The sequence below is a fragment of the Rutidosis leptorrhynchoides genome, chromosome 3 (genome assembly GCF_046630445.1).
Source record: "Rutidosis leptorrhynchoides isolate AG116_Rl617_1_P2 chromosome 3, CSIRO_AGI_Rlap_v1, whole genome shotgun sequence".
Taxonomy (NCBI): Eukaryota; Viridiplantae; Streptophyta; class Magnoliopsida; order Asterales; family Asteraceae; genus Rutidosis; species Rutidosis leptorrhynchoides.
In genome coordinates this window covers 162,852,294-162,879,052 of record NC_092335.1, presented here as the reverse complement: position 1 = coordinate 162,879,052, position 26,759 = coordinate 162,852,294, and the positions used below count along the sequence as shown (strand labels likewise).

At 35.6% G+C, this 26,759-nt stretch overlaps 2 protein-coding genes across 2 annotated transcripts; one reads left to right on the top strand and one right to left on the bottom strand.

Moving 5' to 3' along the window:
* Nucleotides 1–1,335: 1,335 nt before the first annotated feature.
* Nucleotides 1,336–16,453, bottom strand: LOC139900562 (uncharacterized). Its single transcript, XM_071883329.1, has 2 exons — nt 15,385–16,453; nt 1,336–2,066 (listed from the first exon to the last, which is right to left on the bottom strand). The coding sequence occupies exons 1-2, from the start codon at nt 16,451–16,453 to the stop codon at nt 1,336–1,338; spliced, it is 1,800 nt and encodes a 599-aa protein (XP_071739430.1).
* A 563-nt stretch (nt 16,454–17,016) lies between these two features.
* On the top strand, nt 17,017–19,076 carry LOC139896959 (F-box/FBD/LRR-repeat protein At1g13570-like). The gene is made up of 5 exons (XM_071879593.1): nt 17,017–17,127; nt 17,655–18,254; nt 18,329–18,433; nt 18,517–18,669; nt 18,750–19,076. The coding sequence occupies exons 2-5, from the start codon at nt 17,670–17,672 to the stop codon at nt 19,059–19,061; spliced, it is 1,155 nt and encodes a 384-aa protein (XP_071735694.1). The 5' UTR covers nt 17,017–17,127; nt 17,655–17,669; the 3' UTR covers nt 19,062–19,076.
* The last annotated feature ends 7,683 nt before the right edge of the window (nt 19,077–26,759 follow it).

Sequence of the window (26,759 nt, the reverse complement as noted above, 5' to 3'; positions counted from 1 at the left end):
ATTATTATTATTATTATTATTATTATTATTATTATTACTATTACTATTATTACTATTACTATTATTAAAAAGTATTATCATTTTTATCATTTTTACAAAATTATCATTTTTGCTATCATTAAAACTATAGTATTATTTTTACTACTAGTATTGTTATTATTAAAATTATTATCGTTATTATCATTAACATTTTTACTATCATTAAAACTATATCATTATTATTATTAACATTTAATTACCAGTATCATTATCATTATTATTGTTATTACAAAACAATGCAACACTTTATACATTATCAATATTAAAAATCATTTTATCAAACAAATACTTATATATATAGAATATATATACAAATATATATACAGAAATATATAACAAGTGAAATAATATATATAAACTTATTCGATTACGAGTATATGTATTAATATATATATTTGTTATAGGTTCGTGAATCCGAGGTCAACACAACTTTGCACTTGTTCAGTGCCATCCTACACTTATTTACTACGAAATATGAAAAACAAACTATCGTATCGTATCGTGAGTTTCATTTGCTCCCTTTTTAATTGCTTTTGCAATATATATTTTTGGGCTGAGAATACATGCGCTGCTTTTATAAATGTTTATGAAATAGACACAAGTAATTAAAAATATATTCTACGTTGAATTGTACCAGTGGCATACTTCCCTGTAGCTTGGTAACTACTATTTACATGGGTATTGTAAACGCGAATCCTGTTGATAGATCTATCGGGCCTGACAACCCCAACCGGGCTGGATGACCAGTATTCAATGGTTGCACAGTACTTCGTTTCGTGACTACACTTGGTACAGTGTAGTGAGATTTCATAATAAAGGGAATATGCGACGTTGATTAAATGTTAAGTATGGTTACCAAGTGCTCAACCACTTAGAATATTTTTATTAAAACGTTTGTATACATGAAATCTTGTGGTCTATTAACATATGGAAATGATTGTTATGATAAACCTATGAACTCACCAACCTTTTGGTTGACACTTTTAAGCATGTTTATTCTCAGGTATTAAAGAAATCTTCCGCTGTGCATTAGCTCATTTTAAGGATATTACTTGGAGTCATTCATGGCATATTTAGATTAGTACCTCGCAATGGGACCATATGTTGATGACTTCGTCCAGGTGAATAAGTACGGGTTTTGACAACCATGACGTATAATATCTCCATAATGGTGTAATATACCTACAAGTAGAGAATAGATGGTCCACATCTTCTGGTGTTGTTTCACAAAAAGGGCATACTGGTGTGTCCAAAGTAACACCCTTATTCACCAAATTCAACCTTGTTGGTAGTTTGTTATTTGCCACCCTCCAAACGAAAAATGTTTACTTTCTTTGGTATCGCCTTTATCCATTTGATTCTACTCAGAGAATGACCGGTATTTAGAAGCATGTTGCCCAACATTGAGGAAAGAATGCTAACCTTGAATATGCCACTTGAATTTAAGGACCATGCCCATCGATCATTCACTTCTCCTTCAAGACCAGGAATTGTTTCAGTTAAAGTTGTTAAATGATCAAGTTCATTTATCGCCCTACCACGTATGGAGTTGATCCAATCCCAATTTCCTTGCTGACCCATTCGTCCGATTTGAAGTCTTTCGGCCACTGATGCGAATTTGTTCCTATCAAGTGCAAACAATCTAGGAAACAAAGATTTTAGGCTAGCTGTTGTGCTTGGGAGCCAAAGATCACACCAAAAAAGTTTTGAAGACCCGTCACCAAGTTTGCTAACAATCGAGCTCGTGAAGGAAATACCGCAATTATCTATCTCCTTTCCGCATTGTATTATATTTTTCCATATGCTAGCTGCTCCTGTTCCCTCAACAGATGTTACAAACCCACCGTCCGGCCCGTACAAGGATCGAATTATGCAAGCCCATAAGGAGTGCTTTTCGTTTTTATATCTCCACCACCACTTCGCAAGTAAACTTAAATTCTTAAAACACAATCCTCCTATGCCTAGACCGCCAGATTCTTTATTTTCTAGGACTCGATCCCATTTGACCCACGATATGCTTTTATGATCTAAGGAGTTCCAAAAGAAATTCCTTCTAATTGCTTCAAGCTTTTTTTATATCTCCTTTTTGGGCTTTATATAGGGACATGTAGTATAACGGGAGACTCCCAAGCAACGCTTTTGTTAGAGTCATTGTCCAACCGATAAAATTTTTGCCTTCCAATGTGAAAGTTTTGCCTTAAATCTATTAATAATTTCAGACCAGGCAGCAGTTGTGAAATGTCCCGTTCTTATTGATTAAAAACGTTCCATATTAATTGATTTCGTTGCGAGGTTTTGACCTCTATATGAGACGTTTTTCAAAGACTGCATTCATTTTAAAACAAACCATAACCTTTATTTCATCAATAAAGGTTTAAAAAGCTTTACGTAGATTATCAAATAATGATAATCTAAAATATCCTGTTTACACACGACCATTACATAATGGTTTACAATACAAATATGTTACAACAAAATAAGTTTCTTGAATGCAGTTTTTACACAATATCATACAAGCATGGACTCCAAATCTCGTCCTTATTTAAGTATGCGACAGCGGAAGCTCTTAATAATCACCTGAGAATAAACATGCTTAAAACGTCAACAAAAATGTTGGTGAGTTATAGGTTTAACCTATATATATATCAAATCATAATAATAGACCACAAGATTTCATATTTCAATACACATCCCATACATAGAGATAAAAGTCATTCATATGGTGAATACCTGGTAACCGACATTAACAAGATGCATATATAAGAATATCCCCATCATTCCGGGACACCCTTCGGATATGATATAAATTTCGAAGTACTAAAGCATCTGATACTTTGGATGGGGTTTGTTAGGCCCAATAAATCTATCTTTAGGATTCGCGTCAATTAGGGTGTCTGTTCCCTAATTCTTAGATTACCAGACTTAATAAAAAGGGGCATATTCGATTTCTATAATTCAACCATAGAATGTAGTTTCACGTACTTGTGTCTATTTTGTAAATCATTTATAAAACCTGCATGTATTCTCATCCCAAAAATATTAGATTTTAAAAGTGGGACTATAACTCACTTTCACAGATTTTTACTTCGTCGGGAAGTAAGACTTGGCCACTGGTTGATTCACGAACCTATAACAATATATACATATATATCAAAGTATGTTCAAAATATATTTACAACACTTTTAATATATTTTGATGTTTTAAGTTTATTAAGTCAGCTGTCCTCGTTAGTAACCTACAACTAGTTGTCCACAGTTAGATGTACAGAAATAAATCAATAAATATTATCTTGAATCAATCCACGACCCAGTGTATACGTATCTCAGTATTGATCACAACTCAAACTATATATATTTTGGAATCAACCTCAACCCTGTATAGCTAACTCCAACATTCACATATAGAGTGTCTATGGTTGTTCCGAAATATATATAGATGTGTCGACATGATAGGTCGAAACATTGTATACGTGTCTATGGTATCTCAAGATTACATAATATACAATACAAGTTGATTAAGTTATGGTTGGAATAGATTTGTTACCAATTTTCACGTAGCTAAAATGAGAAAAATTATCCAATCTTGTTTTACCCATAACTTCTTCATTTTAAATCCTTTTTGAGTGAATAAAATTGCTATGGTTTCATATTGAACTCTATTTTATGAATCTAAACAGAAAAAGTATAGGTTTATAGTCGGAAAAATAAGTTACAAGTCGTTTTTGTAAAGGTAGTCATTTCAGTCGAAAGAACGACGTCTAGATGACCATTTTAGAAAACATACTTCCACTTTGAGTTTAATCATAATTTTTGGATATAGTTTCATGTTCATAATAAAAATCATTTTCTCAGAATAACAACTTTTAAATCAAAGTTTATCATAGTTTTTAATTAACTAACCCAAAACAGCCCGCGGTGTTACTACGACGGCGTAAATCCAGTTTTACGGTGTTTTTCGTGTTTCCAGGTTTTAAATCATTAAGTTAGCATATCATATAGATATAGAACATGTGTTTAGTTGATTTTAAAAGTCAAGTTAGAAGGATTAACTTTTGTTTGCGAACAAGTTTAGAATTAACTAAACTATGTTCTAGTGATTACAAGTTTAAACCTTCGAATAAGATAGCTTTATATGTATGAATCGAATGATGTTATGAACATCATTACTACCTTAAGTTCCTTAGATAAACCTACTGGAAAAGATAAAAATGGATCTAGCTTCAACGGATCCTCGGATGGCTCGAAGTTCTTGAAGCAGAATCATGACACGAAAACAAGTTCAAGTAAGATCATCACTTGAAATAAGATTGTTATAGTTATAGAAATTGAACCAAAGTTTGAATATGATTATTACCTTGTATTAGAATGATAACCTACTGTAAGAAACAAAGATTTCTTGAGGTTGGATGATCACCTTACAAGAATGGAAGTGAGCTAGCAAACTTGAAAGTATTCTTGATTTTATGTAACTAGAACTTGTAGAATTTATGAAGAACACTTAGAACTTGAAGATAGAACTTGAGAGAGATCAATTAGATGAAGAAAATTGAAGAATTAAAGTGTTTGTAGGTGTTTTTGGTCGTTGGTGTATGGATTAGATATAAAGGATATGTAATTTTGTTTTCATGTAAATAAGTCATGAATGATTACTCATATTTTTGTAATTTTATGAGATATTTCATGCTAGTTGCCAAATGATGGTTCCCACATGTATTAGGTGACTCACATGGGCTGCTAATAGCTGATCATTGGAGTGTATATACCAATAGTACATACATCTAAGAGCTGTGTATTGTACGAGTACGAATACGGTTGCATACGAGTAGAATTGTTGATGAAACTGAACGAGAATGTAATTGTAAGAATTTTTGTTAAGTAGAAGTATTTTGATAAGTGTATTTAAGTCTTTCAAAAGTGTATAAATACATATTAAAACACTACATGTATATACATTTTAACTGAGTCGTTAAGTCATCGTTAGTCGTTACATGTAAGTGTTGTTTTGAAACCTTTAGGTTAACGATCTTGTTAAATGTTGTTAACCCAATGTTTATAATATCAAATGAGATTTTAAATTATTATATTATCATGATATTATCATGTACGAATATCTCTTAATATGATATATATACATTAAATGTCTTTACAACGATAATCGTTACATATATGTCTCGTTTAAAAATCATTAAGTTAGTAGTCTTGTTTTTACATATGTAGTTCATTGTTAATATACTTAATGATATGTTTACTTATCATAGTATCATGTTAACTATATATATATCCATATATATGTCATCATATAGTTTTTACAAGTTTTAACGTTCGTGAATCACCGGTCAACTTGGGTGGTCAATTGTCTATATGAAACATATTTCAATTAATCAAGTCTTAACAATTTTGATTGCTTAACATGTTGGAAACATTTAATCATGTAAATATCAATCTCAATTAATATATATAAACATGGAAAAGTTCGGGTCACTACAGTACCTACCCGTTAAATAAATTTTGTCCCGAAATTTTAAGCTGTTGAAGGTGTTGACGAATCTTCTGGAAATAGATGCGGGTATTTCTTCTTCATCTGATCTTCACGCTCCCAGGTGAACTCGGGTCCTCTACGAGCATTCCATCGAACCTTAACTATTGGTATCTTATTTTGCTTAAGTCTTTTAACCTCACGATCCATTATTTCGACGGGTTCTTCGATGAATTGAAGTTTTTCGTTGATTTGGATTTCATCTAACGGAATAGTGAGATCTTCTTTAGCAAAACATTTCTTCAAATTCGAGACGTGGAAAGTGTTATGTACAGCCGCGAGTTGTTGAGGTAACTCAAGTCGGTAAGCTACTGGTCCGACACGATCAATAATCGTGAATGGTCCAATATACCTTGGATTTAAGTTCCCTCGTTTACCAAATCGAACAACGCCTTTCCAAGGTGCAACTTTAAGCATAACCATCTCTCCAATTTCAAATTCTATATCTTTTCTTTTAATGTCAGCGTAGCTCTTTTGTCGACTTTGGGCGGTTTTCAACCGTTGCTGAATTTGGATGATCTTCTCGGTAGTTTCTTGTATAATCTCCGGACCCGTAATCTGTCTATCCCCCATTTCACTCCAACAAATTGGAGACCTGCACTTTCTACCATAAAGTGCTTCAAACGGCGCCATCTCAATGCTTGAATGGTAGCTGTTGTTGTAGGAAAATTCTGCTAACGGTAGATGTCGATCCCAACTGTTTCCGAAATCAATAACACATGCTCGTAGCATGTCTTCAAGCATTTGTATCGTCCTTTCACTCTGCCCATCAGTTTGTGGATGATAGGCAGTACTTATGTCTAGACGAGTTCCTAATGCTTGCTGTAATGTCTGCCAGAATCTTGAAATAAATCTGCCATCCCTATCAGAGATAATAGAGATTGGTATTCCATGTCTGGAGACGACTTCCTTCAAATACAGTCGTGCTAACTTCTCCATCTTGTCATCTTCTCTTATTGACAGGAAGTGTGCTGATTTGGTGAGACGATCAACTATTACCCAAATAGTATCAAAACCACTTGCAGTCCTTGGCAATTTAGTGATGAAATCCATGGTAATGTTTTCCCATTTCCATTCCGGGATTTCGGGTTGTTGAAGTAGACCTGATGGTTTCTGATGCTCAGCTTTGACCTTAGAACACGTCAAACATTCTCCAACGTATTTAGCAACATCGGCTTTCATACCCGGCCACCAAAAATGTTTCTTGAGATCCTTGTACATCTTCCCCGTTCCAGGATGTATTGAGTATCTGGTTTTATGAGCTTCTCTAAGTACCATTTTTCTCATATCTCCAAATTTTGGTACCCAAATCCTTTCAGCCCTATACCGGGTTCCATCTTCCCGAATATTAAGATGCTTCTCCGATCCTTTAGGTATTTCATCCTTTAAATTTTCCTCTTTAAAAACTCCTTGTTGCGCCTCCTTTATTTGAGTAGTAATGTTATTATGAATCATTATATTCATAGATTTTACTCGAATGGGTTCTCTGTCCTTCCTGCTCAAGGCATCGGCTACCACATTTGCCTTCCCCGGGTGGTAACGAATCTCAAAGTCGTAATCATTCAATAATTCAATCCACCTACGCTGCCTCATATTCAGTTGTTTCTGATTAAATATGTGTTGAAGACTTTTGTGGTCGGTATATATAATACTTTTGACCCCATATAAGTAGTGCCTCCAAGTCTTTAATTCAAAAACAACCGCGCCTAATTCCAAATCATGCGTCGTATAATTTTGTTCGTGAATCTTCAATTGTCTAGACGCATAAGCAATCACCTTCGTCCGTTGCATTAATACACAACCGAGACCTTGCTTTGATGCGTCATAATAAATCACAAAATCATCATTCCCTTCAGGCAATGACAATATAGGTGCCGTAGTTAGCTTTTTCTTTAATAACTGAAACGCTTTCTCTTGTTCATCATTCCATTCAAATTTCTTCCCTTTATGCGTTAATGCAGTCAAGGGTTTTGCTATTCTGGAAAAGTCTTGGATGAACCTTCTGTAGTAACCAGCTAGTCCTAAAAACTGGCGTATGTGTTTCGGAGTTTTCGGGGTTTCCCACTTTTCAACAGTTTCTATCTTTGCCGGATCCACCTTAATACCTTCTTTGTTCACTATGTGACCGAGGAATTGAACTTCTTCCAACCAAAATGCACACTTTGAAAATTTAGCGTACAATTCTTCCTTCCTCAATACTTCTAACACCTTTTTCAAATGTTCACCGTGTTCTTGGTCATTCTTTGAGTAAATAAGTATGTCATCAATGAAAACAATGACAAACTTGTCAAGGTATGGTCCACACACTCGGTTCATAAGGTCCATGAACACAGCTGGTGCATTAGTTAAACCAAACGGCATGACCATAAACTCGTAATGACCGTAACGTGTTCTGAAAGCAGTCTTTGGAATATCATCTTCTTTCACCCGCATTTGATGATACCCGGAACGTAAGTCAATCTTTGAATAAACAGACGAGCCTTGTAGTTGATCAAATAAGTCGTCGATTCACGGTAGTGGGTAGCGGTTCTTGATGGTAAGTTTGTTCAACTCTCGGTAGTCGATACACAACCTGAATGTACCATCTTTCTTCTTGACAAACAAAACAGGAGCTCCCCACGGTGATGTACTTGGTCGAATGAAACCACGCTCTAAAAGTTCTTGTAATTGGCTTTGCAGTTCTTTCATCTCGCTGGGTGCGAGTCTGTAAGGAGCACGAGCTATTAGTGCAGCTCCTGGTACAAGATCTATTTGAAATTCAACGGATCGATGTGGGGGTAATCCCGGTAATTCTTTCGGAAATACATCGGGAAATTCTTTTGCAATGGGAACATCATTGATGCTCTTTTCTTCAGTTTGTACTTTCTCGACGTGTGCTAGAACAGCATAGCAACCTTTTCTTATTAGTTTTTGTGCCTTCAAATTACTAATAAGATGTAGCTTCGTGTTGCCTTTTTCTCCGTACACCATTAAGGGTTTTCCTTTTTCTCGTATAATGCGAATTGCATTTTTGTAACAAACGATCTCTGCTTTCACTTCTTTCAACCAGTCCATACAGATTATCACATCAAAACTCCCTAACTCTACTGGTATCAAATCAATCTTAAATGTTTCGCTAACCAGTTTAATTTCTCGATTCCGACATATATTATCTGCTGAAATTAATTTACCATTTGTTAATTCGAGTAAAAATTTACTATCCAAAGGCGTCAATGGGCAACTTAATTTAGCACAAAAATCTCTACTCATATAGCTTCTATCCGCACCCGAATCAAATAAAACGTAAGCAGATTTATTGTCAATAAGAAACGTACCCGTAACAAGCTCCGGGTCTTCCTGTGCCTCTGCCGCATTAATATTGAAAACTCTTCCGCGGCCTTGTCCATTCGTGTTCTCCTGGTTCGGGCAATTTCTAATAATGTGGCCCGGTTTTCCACATTTATAACAAACTACATTGGCATAACTTGCTCCGACACTACTTGCTCCGCCATTACTCGTTCCGACACCATTTGTTCCTTTCGTTCTATTAACCCCTGGTCCGTAGACCTCACACTTCGTCTCGCTAAGACCATTTCTTTTACACTTGTTGCAAAATTTGGTGCAGAACCCCGAGTGATACTTTTCACACCTTTGGCATAGCTGCTTCTGATTGTTGTTGTTGTTGCGGTTATTATTGTTATTGGGATGATTGTTGTAGTTGCTGTTGTTGTTGTTGTTGTTGTTGTTGTTGGGCCGTTTGTTGTAGTTGCGATTGATGTTGCGATTGTTGGGATAATTGTTGCGATTATTGTTGTAATTGCTGTTGTTGTTGTATTGGTGATTCTTATCACCGTTTTCCTCCCACTTTCTTTTGACTTGCTTCACATTGGCCTCTTCAGCAGTCTGTTCTTTAATTCTTTCTTCAATCTGGTTCACTAGTTTGTGAGCCATTCTACATGCCTGTTGTATGGAGGCGGGCTCGTGTGAACTTATATCTTCTTGGATTCTTTCCGGTAATCCTTTCACAAACGCGTCGATCTTCTCTTCCTCATCTTCGAACGCTCCCGGACACAATAAGCACAATTCTGTGAATCGTCTTTCGTACGTGGTAATATCAAATCCTTGGGTTCGTAACCCTCTAAGTTCTGTCTTGAGCTTATTGACCTCGGTTCTGGGACGGTACTTATCGTTCATCAAGTGCTTGAATGCTGACCACGGTAGTGCGTACGCATCGTCTTGTCCCACTTGCTCTAGATAGGTATTCCACCATGTTAACGCAGAACCTGTGAAGGTATGCGTAGCGTACTTCACTTTTTCCTCTTCAGTACACTTACTTATGGCAAACACCGATTCGACCTTCTCGGTCCACCGTTTCAATCCGATCGGTCCTTCGGTTCCATCAAATTCCAAAGGTTTGCAGGCAGTGAATTCTTTGTAGGTGCATCCTACACGATTTCCTGTACTGCTAGATCCAAGGTTATTGTTGGTATGTAGCGCAGCCTGTACTGCGGCTATGTTTGAAGCTAGAAAAGTACGGAATTCTTCTTCATTCATATTCACGGTGTGTCGAGTAGTCGGTGCCATTTCCTTCAAAATAGTCAAATGGAACAAGTTAATCATACAGAATATTAAGAGTAGTTAATAGTATTTCGTAGCATAATATGAACTCATTTATAAAAGCTTTTTCTTCATATTAGCGTTTTATAAGTTTAAATTCGGGTAGTACCTACCCGTTAAGTTCATACTTAGTAGCTAATATACAATTCAACTACTACAATTCTATATGAAAAACTGGTTATAATAATATTTCGCGTTCAAACTTTTACACAATATTTTACAAACTTACAATACCGCTTATTTTACATATAGCATGAAATATAGCACACAATAAATTTGATACAAGATGGTTGTGAAGATAATTCTAGCTAGTACACAAGTCGTTCAGCAAAGGTAATAAAGACACGTAATTCATACGTCCAGAAACAAGTCATGCATTCTGGTTTTACTAGGATTACTTCCCATCCTTGGTCTTGTGGAACATAATCGTTATGGCTGTTGATAAGACAGCGTGTTGTAACGTCGTCAAAGGGACGAGGGTTACGTAATGTCCAACAGTCCCGTAACAATCTAAAAACCTCATTTCTTACCCCAATTACCGACTCCGTCACTTGTGGGAATGTTTTATTTAATAGTTGTAGCCCGATGTTCTTGTTCTCACTTTTGTGAGAAGCGAACATTACTAATCCGTAAGCATAACATGCTTCTTTATGTTGCATGTTAGCTGCTTTTTCTAAATCACGAAGTCCAATATTCGGATATATTGAGTCAAAATAATTTCTTAACCCATTGCGTAAAATAGCATTTGGGTTCCCCGCAATATATGCGTCAAAGTAAACACATCGTAACTTATGGATTTCCCAATGTGATATCCCCCATCTTTCGAACGAAAGCCTTTTATAAACCAAGGCATTCTTGGAACGTTCTTCGAATGTCTTACAAGCTGATCTCGCCTTAAATAGTTGTGCCGAAGAATGTTGACCGACTCTAGACAAGATTTCATCAATCATGTCTCCGGGTAGGTCTCTTAAAATATTGGGTTGTCTATCCATTTTGTGTTTTTATACTGTAAAATAGACAAGAGTTAGATTCATAAAAAAAATACTTATTAATACAAGCAATTTTTACATATATCATAAAGCATAAGCACACTATATTACATATATTACACCACACGAATACAACTATCTTATTCCGACTCGCTTGTTTCTTCTTCTTCGGTTTTGGTTCGTTTTGCCAAGTTTCTAGGGATATATGATGTTCCCCTAATACGAGCCGTAATTTTCCACATTGGTTTAGAAAAACCTGATGGTTTAGAGGTTCCCGGGTCATTGTTACAACTTAAGGACTTCGGGGGTTGACGATACATATAAAGTTCATCGGGGTTGGAATTAGATTTCTCTATTTTTATGCCCTTTCCCTTATTATTTTCTTTGGCCTTTTTAAATTCAGTTGGGGTAATTTCTATAACATCATCGGAATTCTCGTCGAAATCCAATTCATCGGAGAATTGGTAATCCTCCCAAAATTTTGCTTCCTTGGCGGAAACACCATTGACCATAATTAACCTTGTTCGGTTGGTTGAGGATTTTCTTTTACTTAACCGTTTTATTATTTCCCCCACCGGTTCTATTTCTTCATCCGGTTCCGATTCTTCTTCCGGTTCCGATTCTTCTTCCGGTTCCGACTCTTCTTTCGGTTCCTCTTCGGGAACTTGTGAATCAGTCCACGAATCATTCCAATTTACATTTGACTCTTCATTATTATTAGGTGAGTCAATGGGACTTGTTCTAGAGGTAGACATCTATCACATAATATCAAACGCGTTAAGAGATTAATATATCACATAATATTCACATGTTAAAAATATATAGTTTCCAACAAAATTTGTTAAGCAATCATTTTTCAAGTAAACACGGTCGAAGTCCAGACTCACTAATGCATCCTAACAAACTCGATAAGACACACTAATGCAAAATTCTGGTTCTCTAAGACCAACGCTCGGATACCAACTGAAATGTCCCGTTCTTATTGATTAAAAACGTTCCATATTAATTGATTTCGTTGCGAGGTTTTGACCTCTATATGAGACGTTTTTCAAAGACTGCATTCATTTTAAAACAAACCATAACCTTTATTTCATCAATAAAGGTTTAAAAAGCTTTACGTAGATTATCAAATAATGATAATCTAAAATATCCTGTTTACACACGACCATTACATAATGGTTTACAATACAAATATGTTACAACAAAATAAGTTTCTTGAATGCAGTTTTTACACAATATCATACAAGCATGGACTCCAAATCTCGTCCTTATTTAAGTATGCGACAGCGGAAGCTCTTAATAATCACCTGAGAATAAACATGCTTAAAACGTCAACAAAAATGTTGGTGAGTTATAGGTTTAACCTATATATATATCAAATCATAATAATAGACCACAAGATTTCATATTTCAATACACATCCCATACATAGAGATAAAAGTCATTCATATGGTGAACATCTGGTAACCGACATTAACAAGATGCATATATAAGAATATCCCCATCATTCCGGGACACCCTTCGGATATGATATAAATTTCGAAGTACTAAAGCATCCGATACTTTGGATGGGGTTTGTTAGGCCCAATAGATCTATCTTTAGGATTCGCGTCAATTAGGGTGTCTGTTCCCTAATTCTTAGATTACCAGACTTAATAAAAAGGGGCATATTCGATTTCGATAATTCAACCATAGAATGTAGTTTCACGTACTTGTGTTTATTTTGTAAATCATTTATAAAACCTGCATGTATTCTCATCCCAAAAATATTAGATTTTAAAAGTGGGACTATAACTCACTTTCACAGATTTTTACTTCGTCGGGAAGTAAGACTTGGCCACTGGTTGATTCACGAACCTATAACAATATATACATATATATCAAAGTATGTTCAAAATATATTTACAACACTTTTAATATATTTTGATGTTTTAAGTTTATTAAGTCAGCTGTCCTCGTTAGTAACCTACAACTAGTTGTCCACAGTTAGATGTACAGAAATAAATCGATAAATATTATCTTGAATCAATCCACGACCCAGTGTATACGTATCTTAGTATTGATCACAACTCAAACTATATATATTTTGGAATCAACCTCAACCCTGTATAGCTAACTCCAACATTCACATATAGAGTGTCTATGGTTGTTCCGAAATATATATAGATGTGTCGACATGATAGGTAGAAACATTGTATACGTGTCTATGGTATCTCAAGATTACATAATATACAATACAAGTTGATTAAGTTATGGTTGGAATAGATTTGTTACCAATTTTCACGTAGCTAAAATGAGAAAAATTATCCAATCTTGTTTTACCCATAACTTCTTCATTTTAAATCCTTTTTGAGTGAATAAAATTGATATGGTTTCATATTGAACTCTATTTTATGAATCTAAACAGAAAAAGTATAGGTTTATAGTCGGAAAAATAAGTTACAAGTCGTTTTTGTAAAGGTAGTCATTTCAGTCGAAAGAACGACGTTTAGATGACCATTTTAGAAAACATACTTCCACTTTGAGTTTAATCATAATTTTTGGATATAGTTTCATGTTCATAATAAAAATCATTTTCTCAGAATAACAACTTTTAAATCAAAGTTTATCATAGTTTTTAATTAACTAACCCAAAACAGCCCGCGGTGTTACTACGACGGCGTAAATCCAGTTTTACGGTGTTTTTCGTGTTTCCAGGTTTTAAATCATTAAGTTAGCATATCATATAGATATAGAACATGTGTTTAGTTGATTTTAAAAGTCAAGTTAGAAGGATTAACTTTTGTTTGCGAACAAGTTTAGAATTAACTAAACTATGTTCTAGTGATTACAAGTTTAAACCTTCGAATAAGATAGCTTTATATGTATGAATCGAATGATGTTATGAACATCATTACTACCTTAAGTTCCTTGGATAAACCTACTGGAAAAGATAAAAATGGATCTAGCTTCAACGGATCCTTGGATGGCTCGAAGTTCTTGAAGCAGAATCATGACACGAAAACAAGTTCAAGTAAGATCATCACTTGAAATAAGATAGTTATAGTTATAGAAATTGAACCAAAGTTTGAATATGATTATTACCTTGTATTAGAATGATAACCTACTGTAAGAAACAAAGATTTCTTGAGGTTGGATGATCACCTTACAAGATTGGAAGTGAGCTAGCAAACTTGAAAGTATTCTTGATTTTATGTAACTAGAACTTGTAGAATTTATGAAGAACACTTAGAACTTGAAGATAGAACTTGAGAGAGATCAATTAGATGAAGAAAATTGAAGAATGAAAGTGTTTGTAGGTGTTTTTGGTCGTTGGTGTATGGATTAGATATAAAGGATATGTAATTTTGTTTTCATGTAAATAAGTCATGAATGATTACTCATATTTTTGTAATTTTATGAGATATTTCATGCTAGTTGCCAAATGATGGTTCCCACATGTGTTAGGTGACTCACATGGGCTGCTAAGAGCTGATCATTGGAGTGTATATACCAATAGTACATACATCTAAGAGCTGTGTATTGTACGTGTACGAATACGGTTGCATACGAGTAGAATTGTTGATGAAACTGAACGAGGATGTAATTGTAAGCATTTTTGTTAAGTAGAAGTATTTTGATAAGTGTATTGAAGTCTTTCAAAAGTGTATAAATACATATTAAAACACTACATGTATATACATTTTAACTGAGTCGTTAAGTCATCGTTAGTCGTTACATGTAAGTGTTGTTTTGAAACCTTTAGGTTAATGATCTTGTTAAATGTTGTTAACCCAATGTTTATAATATCAAATGAGAATTTAAATTATTATATTATCATGATATTATCATGTACGAATATCTCTTAATATGATATATATACATTAAATGTCTTTACAACGATAATCGTTACATATATGTCTCGTTTAAAAATCATTAAGTTAGTAGTCTTGTTTTTACATATGTAGTTCATTGTTAATATACTTAATGATATGTTTACTTATCATAGTATCATGTTAACTATATATATATCCATATATATGTCATCATATAGTTTTTACAATTTTTAACGTTCGTGAATCACCGGTCAACTTGGGTGGTCAATTGTCTATATGAAACATATTTCAATTAATCAAGTCTTAACAATTTTGATTGCTTAACATGTTGGAAACATTTAATCATGTAAATATCAATCTCAATTAATATATATAAACATGGAAAAGTTCGGGTCACTACAAGTTGTACCCATACGCTGACCCACTGGCATACCAAGATACACAAAAGGGAGCGAGCCTGAAGAGTAATAAAAAGATGAGGCTGTATCCAACACCTCCGAAGCAGCCACATTTATTCCATATAATTTACTTTTTGAAAAATTTATCTGTAACCCCGATGCCATCCCAAAGCAAGAAACAATGGTGATCAGGTTTGATAGATTATCTTTGGACCATTCACCGAAAAACAGAGCATCATCTGCATATTGCAGATGAGACAATTTGATTGCATCTGATCCAATTGAAATTCCTTTGAACCATCCGATTCTGGATGCCTCATCAATAGCCACGCTTAACGCCTCTCCTGAATTTAGGCAGCCACGAATCCACGACATCCATTTAGAAGAGAAATTCATTAGTCTCATAACATCTTCAAGAAAATCCCATTTGATGCAATCGAAAGCTTTTTCAAAGTCAATTTTGAGCAATAATAACTTGCGCTTATCTCTTTTACATGAATCAGTGACTTCGTTTGCGATTAGGACTCCATCTAAGATTTGCCTCCCCTTTATGAATGCCGATTGATTGAAACTTATCACCTTAGGAAGCACCTTCTTAAGCCTATTAGCCAAGAGTTTCGCAACAATTTTATAAAGGCAGCCTATCAAACTTATACGCATGAAGTCGTTAAATCCAACGGGATTGGAAACCTTGGGGATAAGGGAGATGAAAGAGCTATTGCAACCTCTTGAGAAAGTTCCATAAGTTGCAAACTCGTTGACACACCTGACTACATCAGCCTCAAGAATATTCCAAAAACGCTTAATGAAATTAAAATTGAAACCATCCGGTCCTGAGGCCTTTGAGGAGGCACAACCCCATCTCTTTTTAAACATATCAATAAACGGGTTCCAAACTTCCATCCTATTTATTTTAGACACGACCGGGAGCCCCAAATACATAATGGGGAGTGAGCCAAGTTTGCATCCAATTTGGGTCGCCAAAGCTTGTACATCACCTAGAGTAATTCCAATACCGTACACATGACTTTTATAGTGGTTTACTTTAAGCCCCGAGATATCCTCAAAACATTTTAGCATTTTGAAATAGCTTCTAATGTTATGTCTCGTCCATTCGCTAAGTATAATAGTGTAATATGCGTACCGGAGATATCCTCAAAACATTTTTTTTTTCTACTTTGCATTATACCACCCACATCATTAACGACTTCGTTTCTTTCAACATTTACTACCTTTGTGCTATTTAAATCACCACTATTGTGCTACTTGAAAACCCACATCTTTTAATAGTAGCATCACATTTGACATTTAAATCCTCAATCCCTATTAAAATAACATTTGTTACACCTACAACATTTGTTACACCTCCACAAACATTAGCATCTTTAAACACATCTTGGTTTGTGTCGAGATGACCATTCTCACCAAACGAAGGCTCGGTTCCTCCATCCATATTTGTTGTATTAAATCAACCCTCAACATCATTTTAGGACGTTTTTCTTCATTTAAAGATGGAAACTGCAGCTTTGTAAAAATAGGGACTAAAACAATTAATACTGACAAACACAGGGACGGTTTCGGTAATTCAGTTTAAAATTAAATAGAACACGCTCCATTCGCTGTACAAAATTTGCCCTAATTAAGTTACTACTAGTTTATCACTTCTGCCCTTGGGTGCCCACTCTTTGTACTTCCAGTTCCAGATTGTAGCTCGATGATGATGATGGAGCCCTAATTCGATCAAAAGCGTACAGGTAATTCACAGTCTCTTCTTTCTTGTGGGAAAGAAAACATGCATTATTCTATTAATTAGCTCAACAACTCATTGTACTGCGGATTAATTAAATATAATTTTTGTTCAAGTTCTATTTATAAATCCGATTGAGAAACATCACAGCTACACATCACTCTAATCTGAATTGATAATTCGCTTACTCGAAACTCCTAATTTTCTAGCCCTAGATTTGATAAAATTAATATTTTTGATCCATCCTGAAGAATAGTGCGTTTGATCTGATAAAGTTAAAAGAAATGTCCTTTTTAATCTATAAAACTACCGGAATTTGGATAATGCGATCCTGTTTATGTCAATGTTAGTTTCAAAAAGGTCAGTTATAATTTATAAATTGAGGTTTTTGTTTCTATAAATGTTTTATTTTCTTTTCTTAAAAACTATATTTGTCACCTATCTTCTGGATAACACGTTCACCCTTGTATAGCCAAATGCACTTATTAAAACTCTTGGTTTGCTGATTTACATTATTGTATATGTATATTGCAGACTTGAGGAGTGTATATGATGAAAACTCAACGTCTAAGTTCGGATAGAATCGGCTCCCTTCCTCAAAACATAATCGATACTATTTTAAGTCTTATGCCAATTCGAGATGCTTTGAGAACAAGCATTTTGTCAAAGAGATGGAGGTATTCCTGGACGACAATGCCCAAACTTGTATTTGATCACAACTTGGTTAGAGCGATATCGGCTGGTGGCAAACGTTTGGTGAAATATAAGCTTGTCAACGCGATCTTCCATGTTTTGTTAATACACCGTGGTCCGACGACACTAAACTTTGAGCTTGATGTCAACAAATTGGGCATGACAACCGAGTTTGATCAGATCATACTTTCTCTTTCAAGTAAAATTAATGTGAAAGATTTGATCATTAATACTTCAAACACCTTCTACAAACTACCTACATCGTTCTTTTTGTTACAAGGATTAGAATCTTTAGAGCTAACGGCTTGTGAATTTCAACCTCCAGTGAAATTTAATGGATTTAATAAGTTGAGGAATATGCACTTTGAAAATGTTATGGTTTCTGCTGAAGAGCTTCAACATTTCCTCTCGAGTTGCCCGCTACTTGAGGAACTCGTTTTGGTAACATGCATATAACCTTTTATGAAGCTTCTTTACTTGAAGATATCATTTTAAATGAATGTTTATTAATGCAGATTGCTCATGAAGAACATGTAGATGAAAAATTCATTAATTTTGTAACATTTTTCCAGTGTGCACCTTTAATTGATACTTTAGTTATCTCGAAGTATTACATGAAGGTGATTTTGGTTAAGATTATATACATTCATTACAAGAATATTGTGATTGCTAAACTTCATTTTGTTTTTTTGTTCTGTTAAAGTACATGGCTGTAGGTGGTATGCCAAATAAGCTTCCGACTTCGCTTCACCTCAAAGATGTTGGTTTGGAAGTGTGCCTAAGGGAACAAGATGTCATTTCATCCGCCCTGTGCATAATCAGGAGCTCCCCAAATCTAGAGCAACTTTCTTTCTTGGTATATAATTGTATATTTTTCGATTATAGTTCTTTAAATACAGTTTAAATGACATTTAATTACCATGTTTTCTGAATTAGATGTACGATAATGAAAAGTTGCCTACTAAGGAAAGTTCCATGAAGTTTGTTGATCTCCAAGACGACTTGAGTTTGACCTTAGATCATCTTAAGCATTTTGAAATATATAATTTTGGTAACATTGTGTGTGAGATGGAATTTGTGAAACTCATCATGGCTAAATCGCCTGAACTAGAGATAGCACGAATTGTGCTTAAGGACAGTGTTTCTGCTGAAGAAGAACTGAAGATTCTTAGAAATATGCTTTATCTGCCATTTCCCCGTGCATCACCTTCAGCAAAATTACTTATCCAACGGACACCTCTTTACTAAGATTTTGGCGATGTTAGGTAATTGTCTTTGTTAGTATTAAAGATTGTCAAAGCAAAGTGTTGTGGTTTTATGTGGACTATTTCTGTGGAGTATGTGTTTACATTATGTCGTATGAAGTGCTACTTTCTGCTCTGTAATAAAAACAAAGCTTGTTTTAGAAGTAATCATCTTCTGCGGAACCCAGTCACGTTAATTATTTTGTACATACAGTTTGATCTTGTTATGGGGTGCTTATGTATGTAGATTATAAGATTGGCCTCGAAAGAACCCCTGATCATTCAAGTTCATTATTTTCGAGCAGAATGACACTTGAAATATTGACGTTGGATTTTAACAGTGATCTTATGTCAATACTTGATGCATTTAATACTAACTGTTTGTCGCGCAAGTGTAAGGATGTATACATTGGTAGCTACATGACAATTCAGTGTGATGAGAATAGATATATAACCTAGAGGAGTACAGTGGTAGCTCTAAGATGGTAGATGTTAACTTCTAGAGGAGTATAGGAACCCATATATAAGTAGGATTTATGGCTTTTTAGGTAAACCACTATGTATGAAAGAGTATTTGAGTTTTGATCCTAGATTTGTCATTGTCAATGAAATTATATAAAATTTTACTCAATTGTCAAGTCATTAATTTTGTTTTAATTACAGAAAATTCAGAAACGTAGCATACAGAGTTTTGAAAGTTTGAAGTATGGAATTTTTTGAGATATTAGACTTTGATTACCTTTTCTGAACCATAAAATTTTATATACCCCTCAATAAATGAAAAGATTTTTTCGCTCTTCAGGTTGCCTGGAACGAATGGAACGAATATAGTACCATGAACTGGATAATCAGATTAATTCACTGTGAAAATATTCCGAAAAGGAAATTCGACGATGAACTCTTTGAACGACCTTCATTTAATAAGTAATCCATCCAATGTAATGTCTTACACGCTATCTACACAATCTTGTTACTACACAAAAGTCCAGAAATGAACACGACTTCTCTCTTTTGTGTATACATTAAGTAGCTGATCTGTGATTGACCCGATGATACGTCATTTATCATAAATGCTAATGTGATGGAATTTATTCATTCAACAGGGCTAGGTGATGGTCATTACTCATAAAGCTATTGCCATTATTGTTAACTTTGCAGCGGTTATTTGTCTTATTGAAATAAGTTGGTTATATCGGTTTTTAATATGCAATCAACGGTTTAGAATAAGATTCCAAGTTTCGGTATTCTGATCTTATGGGATGTTGGAATTCTGACTTTGTGAAATTGAGTTAACAAATTACACTAACATGAAGTCATTAAATGACTTTTGTAACGATAATAAGATTTATAGAAGTTCCAGATATGATATGAATTGACAAATTTCACCAACATGAAGTCATTATATGACTATTGATCAAGTAAGCCGCCATATTGACCGCATCCTCCCAAAACATCTTACGCAAACCGACATGTAGTCTCATACCTTTAGCCCTTTCACTCAACGTACAATTCATACGTTCGGCGGTCCCATTGTGTTGTGGTGTCTCCCGTACTGTTTTCAACATCTTAATACCGAGCTTTGCACAATGTTCTTTAAACTCAAGACTGCCATATTCTCATCCGTAATCCGACTTCAAGCACTATACATTTAGATTAGTCTCATTCTCAACCATAACTTTCCACTTCACAAAAGTATCAAACACATCGGATTTAGCTTTAAGAAAATAAACCCATAACTTTCGAGTGGAGTCATTGATATGGCCGAAACGGACGGTTTTTATTTGCGCGGTGTCGTCGGGCCGCGGCTCGCCAGGATCAACCACTCGTGGGAGAGGGTACTGTTTTAAATTTATATTTAGCGGGGCCTAAATCTTACTACTCCTTATAAGTAACGGAAGTATGACCTAGAGTCGTATTTTTGAGATATCAGTAGAATAGAACCTATATTTAAGCCTAAGATAGTTAGGGAGTTGTGTTTATTTATTTTGGGATTTTCTAATTTATAAGACAGATAAAGTAAATGCGATAAAATTCGTAATTCAGATAAGGTTAAAGTGAGCCGAGATTATGGAATGCTGGCTCATGAATAGGCAGAGGCCTTGTATTCATTACACTGGTCCTAAACGCCCCTGTCATAAGACATGTCACTGGGTATTGCGTTAGGCTTGAAGATTCTGAATAGACAGCAACGTCCCTTACCCCCGACGCCCGTGCAGTCTGACTACAGGCATACACGTTCAGACGACTCATCCAATTGAGCGACTCAGTTGGGTGACGTATTAACATTCCAAAATGGTCTAAACTTTCGTAAGCATAATAGAATACATGGTTTACCATATCCGAGAGACGTGATGTGTTTCAATGCTTTCGTTAATGATTGGTTTTGAAAGATAGTTAGGCCCTTAAAAAGAGTTCAACCATAAAGAACACCATGGCCAAGTCAAGCTAACTTCCATGAATACGTTCGGTTATCCTAACGGTCCAATCCTTTATGTGTCTAAACAAACAGTTCATTAATTAACTAAGAATCCCTCAAGCGGGGTGCAATGCTTGAGACGCATTATGGTGCAGTGTACTGGTCAACACTAACCGAGTTCCATGGCCTTACTTAGCAGAGGTACAGCTTACAACAACCGCTGTGCTTCAGCGTGCACGTACGAAGTTTATATGCTTGGTGACTACGCTAGCATGGTCTAGGACCGACAATGTACTAAGGGTCTAGTCAGATGTTTCACTACGAAAGAGTTCTCAGTCAGAATCCAAAGCTTGATAGACTTACTACAACCGGTGTGCCTCAGTTGATCTTACGTTGTATCCGATAGACTTCTCTTACCAAGGGGTGACACAGATAGTCTACTCTGAATCGGGGTTCGCGACTTCCCAATAACAGAGCCTATAACTATGTTCTATTAGCTGGAAAAGCGATTGAGTTTAAAGCGTAATCGGAAAGCATTTCAACAGCATGCACAGACCATAATATTATTTCGGCATTATAACTGCTTACATCATAGCATACACTAAAGATAACTACTCGCTAATCATGGCAACAATATCATAAAACATTATATAAGATAAAGGATAGAAGTTCCAGTAGATTAAACGAGTTCTGAATACAAAAGTGACAACTTCAAGACTCCAGACCGCTCCTAATACAATCTTCAACGTTCTTCTCCGGGTACTAGGTTTCCCGCACAGAGTCGAAGGGCTTGAGAGTATGACTAATATTGTACAAGAGAGAGAAAGAAGTGAATTGAAGTGTGTGTTGGAATGAATGACAAAGGCCCTTTAAATAAGCAAATTTTTTGCCTGCAAACGGCTGGCAAGCCGTATGGCAAGCCGTTTGGCAGGCCGTATTTGGCCAGCCGTTTGCTTGGCAACCCGTTTGACCGTTTGGCAGGTCGTATCCCATACTGGCAAGCCATATGGCAGGCCATTTTTGGTGCTGGTCAGCCTTGATTCACTGGATCGTAACTTGATTTCTTGTCTTTCACCGTTTCTGCTCTAGAATCTTCGTTTTAGCTCCGATTCTCTTGATTCTTTTTGCACCGCCTTCGTAATTACTTGTTCTTCAATTCTAACCGACGAAGTGGGTATTTTGCCGACAAAGTTCGAATCTTTCTTGTTTTTGGGCCTTAATACCGGGGTGAAAACTTTTAGCCGATATCAGTCGTCAATGAAGGTGACATAATAGCAAGAACCTCCGTGTGATTCTACATTCGTTGGACCAAACACATCCGTATGAACTAGCTCCAATTTCTCTAATTTGGGCGCATTCCTCGATTTCCCAAAAGTCACCTTCTTCTGCTTCCCATAGACACATAGTTCGCAAAACCTAAGTTTCACCCTCAAATCCGGAATTCTCCCACTCGAAACAAGCATCTTCATACCTTTCTCACTCATATGCCCGAGTCTTCAACTTCATAGAGTAGACTCGGCTCCCACATCAACCGTAGCAACCACCGTGTCTTCATCAAACACCTCAACCATATAAACTGTTCTCCTTTTATGCCCATGAGCCACGACACAAATACCCTTTACCACCTTCCATTGTCGGTTTTCAAAAGTAATCGTGTTACCTTCCCCATCCAATTGACCGACTAGGATAAGCTTCCTTTTTAACTTAGGAATGAGTCTCACGTCTTTCAAAGTCCAACTAGATCTACAGTAGAACTCAATATAACATCTCCAATGCCCTCAATCTCAAGCCTTCTGTTGTTTGTCAATCTTACCTTACCTCGGTACGACCAAAAATTCTTCATCACGCTCATAATGGGAGAAGCGTAAAAAGAAGCTCCTGAATCTAAAATTCAAGACTCCGCCAAATTTTCAACATTACACAAAAGTGCATCATCCATATCCATCGCGATTTAGTTAACACATTTAGTTAGATCATTCTTACAATTACATTTAGTTTGCCCCTTTTGATTGCAACCCCAACAAATAACTTTACTTCGGTCCTTAGATGGATACCTTTTCTTAGACTTTCTCATACCCTTCCTTTCACCGCGATCAATTTTTCTACCACGGTTATAGGTACTCAAAAAAGAACCGGATGACGATTCCCTTGAGTTTCTCCTACGAGTGTCTTCACCGAGAATCAAATCCCGAATTCCTTCAAACGCAAGCTTAATATTTCTCACATAACTACTAATCGCGGTAACCATACCCGACCAACTTTCCGGTAAAGATGAAAGAAAAATTAGTGTCTTTAGTTCATCATCAAACACAATTTCAACTGATGCTAGCCTCGAGATAAGATTGTTGAACTCGTTGATATGATCCATTGCGCTCATATCATCCTTCATCTTCGTATTAAACGTAGTCGTCTCATTCATAACGTTGCCAATAACGTTCTTAGCCAGTGCAAGACGAACCACACCCAAGGCTTGGCAATCCAATAACTTCCAATCAACATTACTCATGTCTTCGGGTTTAGCTTCCGACAAGGGTTATGAAGCATTTTTTGATACAAGTAGTCTTCGATATGCATCTTTAAAAAAGCAAAGTCTTTTCCATCAAGCCGTGATATCTTAAACTTTCCTTTTCCGCCATCGTTTCCAAACTTGAAGCCTTAGCTCTGATACCAAGGAAATTTTAGGACCCAAACAACGCAGGGGATTAAGCACAATCACCCACCCACAACGACAAACGAAAGTAATATGAGAAAAATTAAAGAACACGAGATATAACTTGGTTATATGTAATCAATGCGGTTACTTTAATCCACAGACCAAACTAAATAGTAGAATATTGATAAAATTCGTGCATACAAGTTATGGGATACATAGGGTCTATTTATAGAATGAAACGAATCCAAATTGCGAAGAAACAAGGAGTCCTAGTCCGTATACAGTTCTGGCGGCCCAGGCCTTATTTCGCGATCGCGACTCTCGTAGTGTAAACCAGTCTCGCGTTCGCGAGCAACAGATCGATGACAATTTCCTGTCGCGAAATAAAGACTCTGGTTCGCGATGTTTGAACCTTTGCGATCACAAACAGTCTCTCTTGGTCTCAAGTTTAGTGCAACAACAACTTTTCATTTCCTTATTACTTTGTTTGATATTATTCACCATCCAACATCAACAGATAGAACGGATTGAGCTTGAGGACAATGTTTATGTGAACGAAGATTTGAAGATTTTTAGACATGATTTATCTGCCATTTCCCCGTGCATTATCTTCAGCAAAAAGTAATTGTTGAAAGACCAAAAACTGAAGATTCTTAAGGATTGTCAAAGCAAAGTGTTGTGGTGTTATGTGGACTGTATTTGTGGACTACATGTTTAGTTTATGTTATTATGTTATATGAAGTGCTACTTTTTACTCTATCTTAAATCAGAAGCTTGTCTTTAAAGGATTTTTTTTTTTTTTGAAACGCAAGCAACATATATACATATATACAAACAATGGCACCGAAAATAAACGAAAGTAACAGAGGGGCGACGACATGTACAGAGATAATAGAGCCCCCTAAGCACAAAAAAGACAATTACAACTGATAGCAAAAAAAAAAACCTACACTGAACAATTTTAAAGCCGAAAATTAGCCTACACTCGTTCTATTATTTGATGAAGGCACATAAAAACCGGGGATAAGCATCCATTGATTCTATTCTAAGGCAAACCTTTTGGAAAGTCTTGAAATCCAACCAAACGATATGGTTTGCACCTCGGATAATATATTTGTGATATTCCACTCTTTGTTTTTAAAGACTTTATTATTCCTCGCTTTCCATAAAGTGTAGCAACATACCCACTTAACCGATTCCCAAATACATTTCCCGGATTTGGAGAATGAACAGAATATTGAGTCAATACCGAGAGGATCCAAAGAACTTACATTATCTTCAGGGATGCTCCACCATCTAAGAAAACCACTCCAAAAATCAATCACTTTTTTACACTTTAATACCGAGTGCTCCACGGTTTCTATTTCATCTTCACAAATAGGACACAAAGTAGAATCCAAGTCTATACCACGTTTATCAAGTTCCATATGTAGCGGTAATCTATCGAGTTTAGCCCCCGAAACAAAAATTTCTACCTTTTGTGGAATTGATTTGCTCCTAAAGTTTCAAAGTCGTTAGCTGTTTTGTAGTGAAGACGTTGTTTTGTGGATTGATACCTGGAGACAATCTTTTCCCATCGAACAAAGTTGTTAACTGTTTTGTAGTGAAGACATTATCCACCCCTAAACACCATCTCCAAGAATCTTGCGAGCTAGAGTGAAATCTGACAGATGAAATGAGAGATGTCAGAGTGTCAATCTCGGCTATATTTATGCCCCGAGGTACCCTAACCCATTGCCAATTTATGCATCAACTTTTCCCCAGTAGATGTACGCTATCTCGAACCGTTACTTCTTTATCCGCCTCGAGAGCATACAGCTTGCTGAACATTTCTTTAAGCGACGCATTACCGATGCATAGATCCGACCAGAATTTGATAGTGTTACCATCTCCAATAACTTTAACAAAAGAGGTAGTTCATTATTGTGTAGATACTGCTTGATCTTGTTATTGGTGCTTTAAATGCAGATTCTAACATAAGCCTACCAAGAACCCGGGCCATATCAATTATTCAAATTTATGTAACCACAATTGACTAGGAATCTATGCATCACCTCTTTGGTAAACTTTTCAATAATTTTAGTCTCAAAGTAACAAAACTTTTGTATTTTACGAGTATAATATGATGAATTTGGATAATTGGATCCCGTGAAGGACTTACACCTACACATGATTAAAGTTTTGGACGTTATCAAAAAGTAGACGATGAATGAAGGCAATCGATACTCTAATATATTTTGCGAAAAAAATCACTTCAACGAGTTGAAAATCATTTTTTTTTTTTGTTTAAATATCGATCACTATTAAAATTAAAGAAACAATTCATCAGAAGATGAAAATCCCCCAAACTGATACACGTGGACAACAAAATGAAAGGCTCTAAAAAATTTAACCAACTAGACAACTTAATAACTCGCTAACTTTAACTGAGTCCAACGTTCAAAACGGAACAAAAAACAACATAAAAGAACAAAATTTAACAAATATCATTAGAATTTAAAAGCAACAAGAAAGACAACTAAAAGAAACGTTTTAACTGGCTTGAGAAGGTTATTTTAGATTTCTTTCTGTCGGTTTGGAAAGTGATCGGTTTTATTCATATGTTAAGCGTACATATTTTTTTTTTTGAAAGG

Coding starts and splice junctions, on each gene's coding strand:
- LOC139896959 (XM_071879593.1), top strand. CDS start 17,670: ATGATGAAAACTCAACGTCTAAGTTCGGATAGAATCGGCTCCCTTCCT. Junction 18,434..18,516: donor TCTCGAAGTATTACATGAAG/GTGATTTTGGTT, acceptor GTTCTGTTAAAG/TACATGGCTGTAGGTGGTAT. Junction 18,670..18,749: donor TAGAGCAACTTTCTTTCTTG/GTATATAATTGT, acceptor TTTCTGAATTAG/ATGTACGATAATGAAAAGTT.
- LOC139900562 (XM_071883329.1), bottom strand. CDS start 16,453: ATGCTAAAATGTTTTGAGGATATCTCGGGGCTTAAAGTAAACCACTAT. Junction 2,067..15,384: donor GCCAGTGGGTCAGCGTATGG/GTACAACTTGTA, acceptor GGAACTCCTTAG/ATCATAAAAGCATATCGTGG.